At 40.6% G+C, this 13,971-nt stretch overlaps 1 protein-coding gene across 45 annotated transcripts in view; it reads left to right on the forward strand.

Moving 5' to 3' along the window:
* The window catches only part of DTNA (dystrobrevin alpha), a 323,219-nt gene that overhangs the window by 226,287 nt on the left and 82,961 nt on the right, over positions 1-13,971 (forward strand). For all 45 annotated transcript variants that reach the window (XR_005593709.1, XR_005593707.1, XR_005593708.1 and 42 more), the window contains one exon: positions 6,098-6,311. Coding sequence is in view for 42 of the 45 variants with exons in the window: in XM_039522836.1 (XP_039378770.1) it covers positions 6,098-6,311 (214 nt within the window). In the remaining 3 variants the exon portion in view is untranslated. The remainder of the gene's footprint in view (positions 1-6,097; positions 6,312-13,971) is intronic.

Here is a 13,971-nt window from a genome sequence, read left to right on the forward strand (position 1 = left end):
TGGGGACGGCTGGAGCGGATCACAGGACAGAGAGCAGAGCAGCTGGCGGGGCGGAGCGGAGCAGTTTGTGAGGACGGCTGGAGGAGCAGAGTGGAGTGGCTGGTAGAGCGGAGCAGTTCGTGGAGAAGGCGGAAGCAGAACCCCACGGAGAGGCAGGGCAGTTGGCCCCGGACCACGTAAGGTGCCCCTTTCTACCCAGGCTGGGGGGAGGGGGAACCTTTGGAGAGAGACTCTCGAACTCTGGGGCTGCACTGACCCGGGACAGAGACTTTTGGATTGTGGGACTTTTGGGACTGTGGGTGATCTTTGGGTTGCTGGACTCTAGGGACATTTGGGGTATTGGACTTTGGAGTCTTGGGATGATTTGGGGGTTGCTGGACTCAAGAGCCCAGGGAAAAGGACACGGCCCAATTTCCTGGGGTGGGTCTTTGCTCATGGTTTGGTCTATGAACTCTAGTTGAGGTGTTTTCCCAATTTAATGCTTGTTGTTTATCTAATGTAATTAAACCTTTTCTGCTACACCGAGACTCTGTGCTTGCGAGAGGGGAAGTATTGCCTCCTCGAGGCACCCAGGGGTGTGTGTAAGATTTCCCCAGGTCACTGGGTGGGGGCTCGAGCTGGTTTTGCATTACGTTGTAGGGAAGGGACCCCTATGTATTGAACCCAGCCTTTGCTGCTATCAATTCGGCCTGGCAGAAGGGTTACAAAACAATACAGGCACTTATCAATCAGATCAATGTTGGCAAGGGGTAAAATATTTAAAGTTCTGGTCACATATTTCAGATCTATGTGGCATCATTATTATTATTTGAGATAATATGGACTGGAACATACGTTCTTTATTAGTACACAGTTAGAAACCTGGGGTCCCATGTTACTAATCCTTACTCAGACAAGTAGTCTCATTAACTTCATTGGGGCTACTTGCATGGATAAAGATTAGCAGAATCACTTCCCAGACTGTGCCATGACAAGTCTGGGGCTCTGTGAGGGAACATGCATTGTATTATTTGAATTGTATTTTACAGTGTGTTTACTCTTGATCCTCTAGTATCCATCAGAGTACATTAGTTACCTGAATTGAAACAATATGAAGATAAATAGTGCTTGGACTAGTTGGGGAGGAAATGAACAGCAGCAAGTAGTAGATTGTTCATCTGCTTAATCCCACCTCTATCAGAATGAATTAATAGTTTAATGAGTTTTGTTTACACTAACCATTAATTATCTTTAAAAGAACCAACTGGAAAATGGAGCTCTCCAGGATGGTATTTATAAATGTCTTAATCTGTGAGAGTTAAATTAACAAAATAGTATTTGTCTCAGAAGTTCTAATAGTGACATTTCGCTTGTCATTGACTCAAAAAATGGCATAGCAAAGATACAATGGTAACACATAGTTTGGCCATTGATGGCAAAATGACATACTTTTTTTTCATATTTGGGCAAATGAGGGATGATTTGGTTTAGATGAATATCCATGCTGTTCACTGCTTATGAGGCCTTTTTGAAAGGTCTCTGGAAAATGCATGGTACATACACTTTGTGTAGCACTGTACTGCACAGAGATGTTTGAGGGGAAAGCAGTGGATGTGCTATTTCTGGACTTTAGCAAAGCTTTTGATACAGTCTCCCACAGTATTCTTGCCAGCAAGTTAAAGTAGTATGAGCTGGATGAATGGACGGTAAGGTGGATAGAAAACTGGCTAAATGGTCGGGCTCAACGGGTAGTGATCAATGGTTCCATGTCTAGTTGGCAGCCAGTATCAAGTGGAGTGCACCAAGGGTCGGTACTGGGGCCGGTTTTGTTCAATATCTTCATTAACGATCTGGAGGATGGTGTGGACTGCACCCTTAGCAAGTTTGCAGATGACACTAAACTGGGAGGAGTGCTTGATACGCTGGAGGGTAGCGATAGGATACAGAGGGACCTAGACAAATTAGAGGATTGGGCCAAAAGAAATATGATGAGGTTCAACAAGGACAAGTGCAGAGTCCTGCACTTAGGACGGAAGAATCCCATGCACTGCTACAGACTAGGGACCGAATGGCTGGGCAGCAGTTCTGCAGAAAAGGACCTAGGGGTTACGGTGGACGAAAAGCTGAATATGAGTCAACAGTGTGCCCTTGTTGCCAAGAAGGCTAATGGCATTTTGGGTTGTATAAGTAGGGGCATTTCCATTAGATCGAGGGATGTGATCATTCCCCTCTTTTCAGCACTGATGAGGCCTCATTTGGAGTACTGTGTCCAGTTTTGGGCCCCACACTACAAGAAGGATGTGGATAAATTAGAGAGAGTCCAGCGGAGGGCAACAAAAATGATTAGGGGGCTGGAGCACATGACTTATGAGGAGAGGCTGACGGAACTGAGATTGTTTAGCCTGCAGAAGAGAAGAATGAGGGGGGATTTGATAGCTGCTTTCAACTACCTGAAAGTGGGTTCCAAAGAGGATGGATCTAGACTGTTCTCAGTGGTAGAAGACAGAACAAGGAGTAATGGTCTCAAGTTGCAGAGGGGGAGGTTTAGGTTGGACATTAGGAAAAACTTTTTCACTAGTAGGGTGGTGAAGAACTGGAATGGGTTACCTAGGGAGGTGGTGGAATCTCCTTCCTTAGAGGTTTTTAAGGTCAGGCTTGACAAAGCCCTGGCTGGGATGATTTAGTTGGGTTTGGTCCTGCTTGGAGCAGGGGGTTGGACTAGATGACCTCCTGAGGTCCCTTCCACCCTGAGATTCTATGATTCTATATCAAGTTTGCTCCTGAGTGCCCACTGATCTTTCTGTAATACAAAAAATATTGATGGGTTTTAGGGCTATCAAATAATTAAAAACTTACAATTAATTACAAGGTTTAAAAAATAGTCATGATTAATTGCAGTTTTAATCGCACTGTTAAACAATAATAGAATACCAATTTAAATTTATTATAAATATCTTGGATGTTTTTCTACATTTTCAAATATATTGATTTAAATTACAACACAGAATACAAAGTGTACAGTGCTCACTTTATCATTTTTATTACAAATATTTGCACAGTGAAAAAAAAGATAAAAGAAATAGTATTTTTCAGTTCACCTCATACAAGTACCGTAATGCAATCTCTTTATTGTGAAAATGCAACTTACAAATGTAGAATTTTTTTTTACATAACAGCACTCAAACAAAACAATGTAAAACTTTAGAACCTACAAGTCGAAGCATGAAGGGGCATATGAATGTTTAGCATATCTGGCACATAAAGACCTTGCAAAGCCATCTACAAAAATGCCATGTGAATGCCTGTTCACACTTTCAGGTGACGTAGACAAGAAGCGAGCAGCATTATGTTCCATAAATGTAAACAAACTTGGTTGTCTTAGCAATTGGCTGAACAAGAAGTAGGACTGAGTATATACCCACGCCCTTTGAGAAGTTTTGGGCCCTAGTAAATCATGTTCACTGGGGGCCTACCCTCTCCCATTTCATTTTACTTACACAGACATTACCGACATTTGGGGTGGAGGGGCTGAGCTTGGGGCCCTAGTACTGGTACACTTGTCCCCACTTTCCCTCCTTCTCATCAGCCCTGTATATACCAGCTAACTTTGACCACTAGAGTGCACTAATTGAAGCTCAATGGCAGTATAAGATCCATGCAGATTGGTCTGGTTGAATTGCTGGGGGGGGTTGCCTTCTGGCCCATCCAGTTGGTCTGGGGTCTGGTCCACCCTGAAAGCCAGACCTCTTGTTTATGTTTGTCTAGAACTGCTGCCAGAACTGCATATTTAACTTTGTTGCCTTCTGTCTCCACTTTTCTTATTAAGGCCACCTAATTTGTGTATTCTAAGCCCACCTGTCCCATCATTCAGCTGCTTGCTTTCTATTGCCTGTCTAGTCCCCCTCCATTACTGGGTCAGAATAAAAACATGCTTGTGGATAGTTCCATCTCCTTGACCCTCAGCTGGCCTAGCATCTGGCTCTGCCTTTCTTTTCCCAGCCTGACTCTGGCATCTGGATTTAAGTACTAGTCGTGTCATCAAACTTGTATTTAGATTTACTACTTCCATAGAGACAAACTGCATGTAGGGGTGGCTGGCTATCTGAAGAAATGGAAGCTTCTTTTAAAAGAAGTTGGCTTTACCTTGGTGGCTAGTTGCAGCCGAAAAGAGTTAAGCTAGTTGTGAGGTCCAGATAAAAGGGACTTGGGATCCACTCCAACACTTCTACTGGAGTGACATTCTCCTCTTCCAGGTGGAGGATAGGAGAATAGGATAGGTGGCAAGAGCATCAGAAGGAATGAACTTTCAGCTGTGTGTTCTGTCTACCTAGCCTAGTCTAGGAGGATGCTCAATCTAACCTGCTGAAAAGGTCACTTATAGGCATTTCCTTGTGTTACAAAGACCTAAGATACCAACTAGGTCTGACCAGAGAACTACATCATGCAACCTTTCCCAGTGTTTTGCTAACATATGGCAAGTGGAGCAGGATAAGTGTCTTTGTCTAGTACGTACAAGGAGGTTATGCTGTTACTAAGGCCTGGTCAAAACTGAGGTGCGGGGGGAGGAATCAATCTCAGTTACGCAACTTCAGCTACGTGAATAACATAGCTGAAGTCTACATACTTAGATCTACTTACCGCGGTGTCTTCACTGTGGTAGGTCGATGGCTGATGCTCCCCCGTCAACTCCGCCTGCGCCTTTAGCTCTGGTGGAGTACCGGAGTTGACAGGAGAGCGCTCAGCAGTTGATTTATCACCTCTAGACTGGACGTGATAAATTGACCTCCGATGGATTGATCGCTGCCCATCCCAGCCGGCAATGTAGACAAGCCGTAAGTTTGCATTCTCTACCCTCCCTCCATTGGCATTACAGCACATGCAACTGGGAGCAGAGCACCACAGATGCTATTGTAAAAGGTAGAAATAAGAAATCCCCTCATATAAAAAAATAATTACAGACCACTTAAAGAGGATTAGGGTGATGTCTTTATCCATAATAATATGCATTTCTTCCAAGGTGCAGATGTACCTCAATATGTTGTAAGATATAAGGACAATGCAACATTTATCACTGTACCAAAAAAATCTGTATTGTAACCTTGTATCTTTACTGTATGCATCTTATGAAATTATAACTGTTCAGCTGAGAAACAAATACTACTAAGGATAAGAACAGCTGGAATGGTACTTTGGATTCGGATTTGGATGAATCCAGAGTTTTGAACTAGAGCAATTTTTGAAAACATGTTGAATGATCCTCCACCACTGGAAATTTTGACTTGCAGTGACCTGATAATCACTATAGTAACATCAAGATACACAGAAGGTTTTCCCTCTGACACTAAATTTTGGCGTTTTTTTTTTTTTTTTTCATTTAAGCTACCCTGGTGAAAAGACAGAGTGATGAAGTTTAGATTGGGCAAGGAATCTAAAGAGAAGGGAAGATTTTACAAAACACTTGGCAAATGTATTTAAGAGAATGAAATATGATTTGAAGATCACTACTGTACCTTTTCTTTTTAAAACTATAATTTAATCTGTCCAAATGCAATTATACTTTATTCTGTTTTTGTAAAGCACTTTGACTCTGGTACAAGTTACTGAACAGGATTTTCAAAAGTGCCTGAGTTTGAAAATCAACGGGAGATAAGTACTTAACTTTCTTAGGAACCTTTGAAAATCCCACCAGCTCTGTAAATTAATAAGAGTAATTTTCAAGCTGCTACCCATAAAGTTATGATTCACAAAAACACTTAAGCAAGTGCTTAAGTTTAAGCATGTGCTTAATTTCTGTTGACTCAATGGGACTTAAATTCACATTTAAGTGTTTTCCTAAATGGGAAATGCTTTTTTCGTGAATTGAAGCCAACCTCACAACTTCTGATGACATCATAAATAAAATATTAGTTTAGTTGAGATTATTTTATTAGAAGATACGGTGTTTTCCTTGCTATTTTCTCCTGATTGGTTTAAATAACAAAGATGGAAAAAAACATTTGTTATTTATACATAAAATATCACCTGAACTATGTGTACTATGCCAAAGTACTAGCTAATGAGTCGATTTTGGTTTTTTCAATATGTGAGTATCTGATGACTGTTCTTAAATTGTACGTAGTACATCTGGTGGACATTTGGAACGTTATAGAAGCATTGCGAGAAAATGCATTAAACAACTTGGACCCAAACATAGAATTGAATGTGGCTCGTCTGGAAGCTGTGCTTTCAACTATTTTTTACCAGCTCAACAAACGGATGCCAACTACTCACCAGATCAACGTAGAGCAATCCATCAGCTTATTGCTCAACTTCCTGCTAGCGGCCTTCGATCCGTAAGTTTACCTCTACTATCCATATATGTTCCTCTTTTTCCTGATCAGTGGAAGGATTTTGTCTGTTTGTTGTGTCACTTTGAAAAACAGATGATAAACTAATATTCATTATTCTGGATAGAAATGTTAAATAGAGCTAATGTTGCAAGGGGAACTGGCGTAAAGGAGCTAGGTTCTGGTCTCATTTATACTCAATTATATGCAGAGTAATTCTGGTGTATTCCACAGAGTTACTCCAGATTTACTCAGGTTTAAATGGGAATAGAATTACTCACAGAGCAGAGTGACTCCACTTTTATCTTGCATTGTTATGTATTGAAATATCAGAGATTGAAACCACTGTAATGATTCTGTGGTAGTGACATAAGTTAGTGGCTCATTATTTATTTTTGCTGCAAGTTCTTGCAGCTGCAAGCAATTTTTCAGGTTCCCGTTAATGCAGCCTGTCATAAGACCATGGCAGAAATAAGATAAGGATCAGGAGATGGAATAAAATTAACGTTGTCCATTACTGCCTAGACCATGTGTCAGAATACCTGTGTACAACAGAGGTGAGCTCAAGATGGAGACAGGTTCCTAGCTTAACGTTATAGATGAATATACAGTGTATAGATACATATTACGGTTATTGAATGCAGAGACATGAATGTGTTATTGCCATTCTTAAAAGCATCTGAATAGCCTGAATTCTCAAAATAGAACAGCTTTTTAGTTTGACACATGCAAATTGCCTATTATCTCTTTACCATTTATATTTTGAAAATGCACCAGCTGAAAACATTGTTTGAGAAGCATTAAAATAAGTATCTTCCCCCCTCCTCCCTTACGCACACTTGATGGACTTCTTGTTTGGTATTGTGCACCTTTCAGAGCCAGATCAACTGGTATGGCTTAGTCACCATGGTAACAACTGGGGGGGGGGGAAGGCAGTCGTTCCATATGACAAAGCTGCATGGGCTCTGTATTGTGCATCCCCTCCTTCCCTCTCCGAGGAAAAAAGTCAATAGGTTGTGAAACTGTAGCCTACAGGATTTTTTTTTAAAGGCAGTAAAACACGTAATGGGGTATTTTAATTCATGAAAAACCTTGAATTCGTGACTTGACAAGAACAGGAAGGAAGGAAAATGAAAGCGCTTGGACATGTGCGCTGGAAGGTGCTGCACGTAAACTGCACCCCAGCTGTAAAATAGAGGGAAAGATTGATGGCTGTGAAAGTGAGAACAGTGATAATGTGTTTGTTTTGGAGCTCATCAGATTCGGGGTAAAGGTAGTGGCCATATGTCAGGATTCCTTACAAGAGAAATGGAGGGAAGGCTTTTACTCCTCAGTTCTTAAATGGTGAAATTGAATCTATTTTAAAGGCAGAGTTTCTACATTCCCTGTAAACATCAGATGTTCATATGCTCTGACCCACCCCTACGGAGTACCTTGCGGGGTTACTGACTCAGGCCTCAGACCAGCTCCACAGCCTCTGTTCCTGCCTCTGAGCTGGAATGCCCTAGGTGGGACCTATCGGTATGTCATCCCCCCCACATTTCTCAAGAGACTCTCCCATGGATCCACATAACAGCAGAGCCATCAGACTCCTGTCCCAAGTATACAGATTATAGAATGGAGCGTGGCTCGGAGGTAGGGGATTCACATCTCTGCTCATGCTTCTTCTGCCTATTTAGAAGACATGGTTCTGCTGTGGTGAAGGCCCTGTGTGCTGGTACAAGAGGGGGCAGGGTTTTTCCCCATAAATGCTGGAGCACAGAAACAAACAGTGCAATATGTTTGGAAAAAACAGGCATTGTACTGCTTTTATATATACTGTAAAACCCAGTAGAAGGCAGTAAGGCTGGGTAAAACCTTGAATATGTCTCATCCCCAGATTAGAGTACTTGGCCTGGATTCATATTCACATCGAGGTCCCTGTACTCAGTTCTGGCAGTGTAAAGGAGACTTAAAGTAGATGTCAATCACATTGAAATCATAAATTTACCCCCTAGTAACCCTGTTCTCGTTAACTAAGGATTACAGGCCTGTCTCTCCCCCCTGTTTTTAGAGGGGAGATTTGCACTTTCTGGTCCTCAGTCTCCAATTAATTTGGGAGATTGAATCTTTTTTAAATTAAAATTTACATTAATATATAACAAACTCAGACATTCAATTTTGTGTATCCTTGGGGGCACCCTAATAAACTGAATCCCAATTTTTCCAAGATTTTGAGTGTTTCCTGAGATCTTCAGTTTGGAAAGGAGAAAAATAAGAGGAACTACAATAATAAAGATATATAAATCATAATACAATAACAAGAGGGAACTCTATGAAATTAAAAGTCAAAATTAAAAGGACATTTGAATCTATTCAATGTATAGTTAGTGTGTGAAACTCACTGTCAGGTGATAGAAGAGGTTAGTATGTTTCAAAACAGCATAAGGAGGTCAGATTCCCAAATAGTGGACAAATGCATGCCTTATTTGTTCATGTAATTAAGGAGATTGCACATGGAAATTGGGCAGTTGCATCTGCTTCAAGGCATAAGATGATCCGCTGGGGTCAGGAAGAAATGTTTGCACTTCTATCACTCTATGGTACATTATTACACAACAGGATGGCTAGTTCAAACCTCTCAACCATTTAGCTTAGGCCATTGTCAGAAACATGATATCAGACTACATGGAGTGCTGGTCTAATCCACTATAATAGTTCTTGAAAAGGTCTCGACTGATAGTGTGAAATACGTTACAAACTATCCTCTTGTCACACTTACTGTGGATGCTGTCTTCATTGACCTGGAGACTGCAGCTTGTTGTTATGCTCTTTGGGATACCTGCATTAGGAAGCAAGCTTCTGTCTCCAGGCTATGAAAGATACAAGACATAATTGGAGGGGCTTGGTTTCACCCCTCTCTTTAAACAAATGTCTTTTCTAGAATTAAAGTCAGTCTGTGGAGAAGCTCAGTACCGGTCCTGAAAGCAGCTTCTCATTTGCCCTTCCATTCAGAGTCGCAAAATGTTAAATTCTCTGCTCTCTCCAGCTTTGTTAATCAATGAAGTTATATAGTCCTGCTAACCATTAAAAAAGAAGAAAGACCTGCAAAAAGTGCAGTTCAGAGATTTGGTCATTATACGTGTTGCTCAGTTGAATGAAAGAGCTCAGCATGATTCCAATTAATTTCCTTACTGAACTATTTCTAAGAAAGGAAACTCTTAATTATATGCTGTGACAATTCAGAGTTCACTGTCATGATTAAGGTGTTAAGAGCCCCCATAATTATTTGAAGAAGTTCTGTTCCCCTTGGAAGTGATAGTATAGTTTAAAAGCCTGTGTTTCATGTCTAGTCAACTATGAAATCAGAGTTCTTGTGCCCCTCTAATGGGATAAATTTGTTGTATTTCAAAACATTCAGAAATTAATCTATTTTCTTTTGGTCTCTGCATTAGACTTCTATTTTCTTTATGGCAATTTCAGCATAAATAATACTGGATAGCTTAACAGGTGTCAATGCAGCTCATTTGGTACCACTCTCGTGCTTGGGCCAGCGGGCTGCAGGTTCAAGTCCTGGACTGGAACCTGGCCTCATACCCATTTTTGGCACTAGAGTGCTGTACATAGGGGTATTGCACTGTACCCTATGCATTAAAAAGAGGACCTTCTGCTCCACTCTGACAATTTAAAAGCAAGTGGCAATTTTTGCAACAGTAGGGGATACCCCTAGTTCCAGCATTCCTGTATCTCAGTACTCCGTTGTACTGTTGCTTAACATGTACAGGCTGCTATGTCTGTACAGTCACTTTTGCCTCAGTACTATTCTGTGAAGGGTTTGGGGAATACCTTCAATATGAAAGGTTCTATACAAAATCTTTTCTGCTCTCTGTTCGTTCTGCTAGTAAAAGCGTAAGTCTCTTTGTGTTAGTCAGCCTGTGAGGTTTTATGAGCACTTCAGTTGAGGCACTCTGAATTCAATGTATACCTGCATGATGCTATCGGCCTGTGGCTGAGGTATTTACTCTTATGTAGCAGCACTTTACTCAAGAGGTCCTAATACTGCTAATAGAGAGGAGCTATATACTACAGAGCAGAGTTGCCTGGAGCATTTCAGGTCCTGGGGACTTTGGAAAGTCCTAGACCCCATTATCAGGTCCAGTTATCAGTCATGTGTATGTGTACATATAAATTTTGGTGGGCAAATTGAATTTACACTGGCTCTAATTTATGTATTTATGAATACAAATGACTGATACAAAATAGTGTCAAAATGAATCAAATCAAATTGAGAGATTCAAAACACACATAATATATTCCTTTTCCACCTCCCCTGCTCCCATAACCATTCAAGTGTGGGAAAAGCCTCTGTCGCTGGGGTGGAAAGCTGAAGGCTAAATGATGTGTCTGCCATTCAAAAAAAAAAATCCTGTAAGTAAATATAACGAAACCTACTGGGGGGGAATAGCTAAATCTAGAGCATTTCCACATGGCTATTTCATCATGTAGCTTCTTCAGTTCCACTTAGAAATTCAATTGCTTCCATTTAGCATTAATTTGTATTACATTTAACAAGTACTTTAAAAGCAGATGACCATCTCCATGTCAAAAATTGAGAGTTGAAAAATTAACAAAGGACTATAAGACGTCACACAAAAGGAATGGTAACAGAATGGACATAGTGAACTAGATCCTCGGCTGGTATATAATCAATTGAGCTACACTAACTGTGGATCTGACTCACTGTGAGTAAAAAATGACAAGGATGGAATTGTAGGAGATGCAAATTTATTTTAAAGATTTCACAATCTGATTTAATCTTTTGAAATTGAACAAAGAAATAGTACACAGCCAAAATGAAAAAAACAATGTGCATAGAAAAACAGCATTAAAGAATATATCCAGGATTGTTATTATTTCTATCCCTTCTCTTTTAAGTGCAACCAGAGTGAATTCATTTCTTTTTGTGTGCTTCTCTACTTTATATTTTTACCAAAAGAAGTAAAAGTTTAAACAGATTTTAAAAACAATGTTGTCATATTTGGAATCTCACATATTAAAATTGTAACACACTGATCTAAAAGTGAGTAAGTTGACAGGGCTATAAAGATTGTTTAGGTAACTCAGTCATAGGAAATGCCAAATAGCCATTCACTTTGTAAACTTTAAGTCCTCATAGGCGTGAAGCACATCGCACATTTTAATATGCTAAATTGAGAGTATTTCTATGGGACAACAAGACAGTAGTGTGTTAATAACCAAAATAAAACAAGAGGTTACTCTGTTATGCAGGGCCGGCTTTAGGAAGTGCGGGGCCCAATTTGAACAGTTTCGACGGGGCCCCGGCAGGGATGACTTAAAAAAAAAAAACATGTAAAAAAACACGTGGGGCTTGTACTCACCGGGCGGCGTCCGAGTCTTTGGCGGCACTTCAGCGGCGGGTCCTTCAGTGCCACCAAAGACCTAGAGCGAGTGAAGGACCTGCCGCCAAAGTGCCGCCGAAGACCCAGAGCAAGCAAAGGACCCGCCGCCGAAGACCCGGAGCGCCGCCAGGTGAGTAAAAATTAAAAAGGCGCCTCTAGCCAGGGAAGGGATTGTCACTGGGTGTGGGGCCCTCTTAGGCGCGGGGCCCGATTCGGGGGAATTGTTGGAATAGGCCTAAAGCCGGCCCTGCTGTTATGTACATGTATTATGCTGCTTAGATTTGGGGGCTAGCAGAGGGACAACAGTGGAGACTATGTATTCAGAAATCAGGTAATCTTTTCATTCTGGCAAATATAATTTCCTCCATTCAGGTCATGATTGACAAGCAATAGAGCTGTTCCATAAATGTGGATGGAGAAATAGATTTCATCTTGTTGTCACTTTCTTGGCTATTGCCAAAGCAGTTAGAACAGCCATATAACTTTTACTATCCAGACTCCAGAATCCTTTTACATACAGTTGGCCTGTGGAGTCTAGATGGACACCCACTGTGTTCTCTAATGGAGCATAGACTGGAGGTCACAGAACGTCTAGTTCCCCACAGTGACACAGAATCTTATGGCCTTGCTCTGCCACCCTCATACTGAGTAGCGCCCTGTTCCGTTATTAGTCTCATTGCTGAAACTCAAAGGAAAAATGGGTTTGTCTTGCTGTAAAATTGAAAAGAAAGGAATTGGCTGACTGTGAAACAATAATTCTCTTTATTAGGATGAGGATATGCTCTCAATGATTAAGTTAAACAGAGAGATAGGAACCCATTAAACATCTCCACAGGTAATAGGTAAATGCTGCCCCAATGTAATTTGTATCTTAACTGCCCTGAGGGAAGGTGCTGAGAAATCCAAAGAAAAAGTAAATTTGAAAATTTTGAGACCAAAAAAAATTAATGCAAAAGAGGAGGAAATTTATTATTTTTAGTGAGATTGTACATTTTAGCATATTCATACTTCTGCTTGTGATAGCATAATTCCTTTAAACAACCTGTGCTAGGTTTTTTTCATACCAAGGGAAATGATTTTAGAATTTAAAGCAGAGGGCTTTATAATGAAGATGGAAAATACTAGCTCAGAAACTGGAATGTGCTAAGGTTTCTGTATGGTAAATAATCACGGAGGTGGATGCAGGATAATTCCTATGGAAATAGGTCAGCTGAGTTTTGCCTTAAAATGGTTCAGTGAAAAGATCAACCATTCATAAAATGTGTACATTGCATATGGACACTGCAATGTACTGGTTTGTTCCTTCCAAGGAGGAAAAAGATCCTTATCATCTGACTGGGACATGACGACATTTGTAGGAAAATTATTATAGAACTTTTTTTTCCTATATCGGGATACCCTCGTATGTGTTACATAGTGTTGAATAGAATAGAATTTGTGTGAAATTAAATATGCCAGATGCTTAACTCCTTGATTTTAACCAGTGGATTGTGCCATCACACCTTCAGGGAAAAGTGGGATTCTGCATGGCCGTATGGGACTAGTGAAACCCTGTATAGTATTATGTCAGTGCCTCCAAAATGGTAAATTCTGACAGTGCCAAAGGGTGGTATTTAAAAAGAGGCTTTTCTTGAAAATAAGATGATTTCAACATATGGCCTGATCTAAAGTCCATTGAAAATAAATGGTCTGCTGTTGACTTCAGTGGGGTTTAGATTGGGCCTTAGAGTCCATGTTTTAACTAAATGCCTTCTAAGATTACATGTAAATCAAGGGTGTAATTGAAAAAGGCAAATGGCTTGGAACCATTAACTTGTACAATAGCTAACCTGAGTAACCACATGTTCTTTAGCCATTATCCTCATCCTCCTTTCCCCACTATTGCTTTTTGCACTCACTTGCTACATCCTCTTTCAAATTAAATTGTAAGCTTCTTGGGCAGGAACTGTTTGTATGGACAGTTCCTAGCATAGTGGGGCCCTGATTTTGGTTGGGGCCTTTGAGCACTACAATAGTACAAATAACACAATGTGCTAACCAGCATTCAAATGTTGTTCTGATAAGCTTAATATTAAAATGTGCCTTGGTGATGCTCTTAGAGGGTCTCTGATGGCTTTACAGAGAACTCTGCAATTGTATGTCCTCTTGAAAGAAAACAGTAAAAATATGAAAAGAAAAATGCATTGATCTGAAGATTTTATTTCCAAGTCTATGAACCTGCATATACTATGTGTCTGGTGTATTATGTCATGTCAAGGAGATGCAGT

The sequence above is a fragment of the Mauremys reevesii genome, linkage group 2, assembly GCF_016161935.1.
Source record: "Mauremys reevesii isolate NIE-2019 linkage group 2, ASM1616193v1, whole genome shotgun sequence".
Classification (NCBI taxonomy): domain Eukaryota; kingdom Metazoa; phylum Chordata; order Testudines; family Geoemydidae; genus Mauremys; species Mauremys reevesii.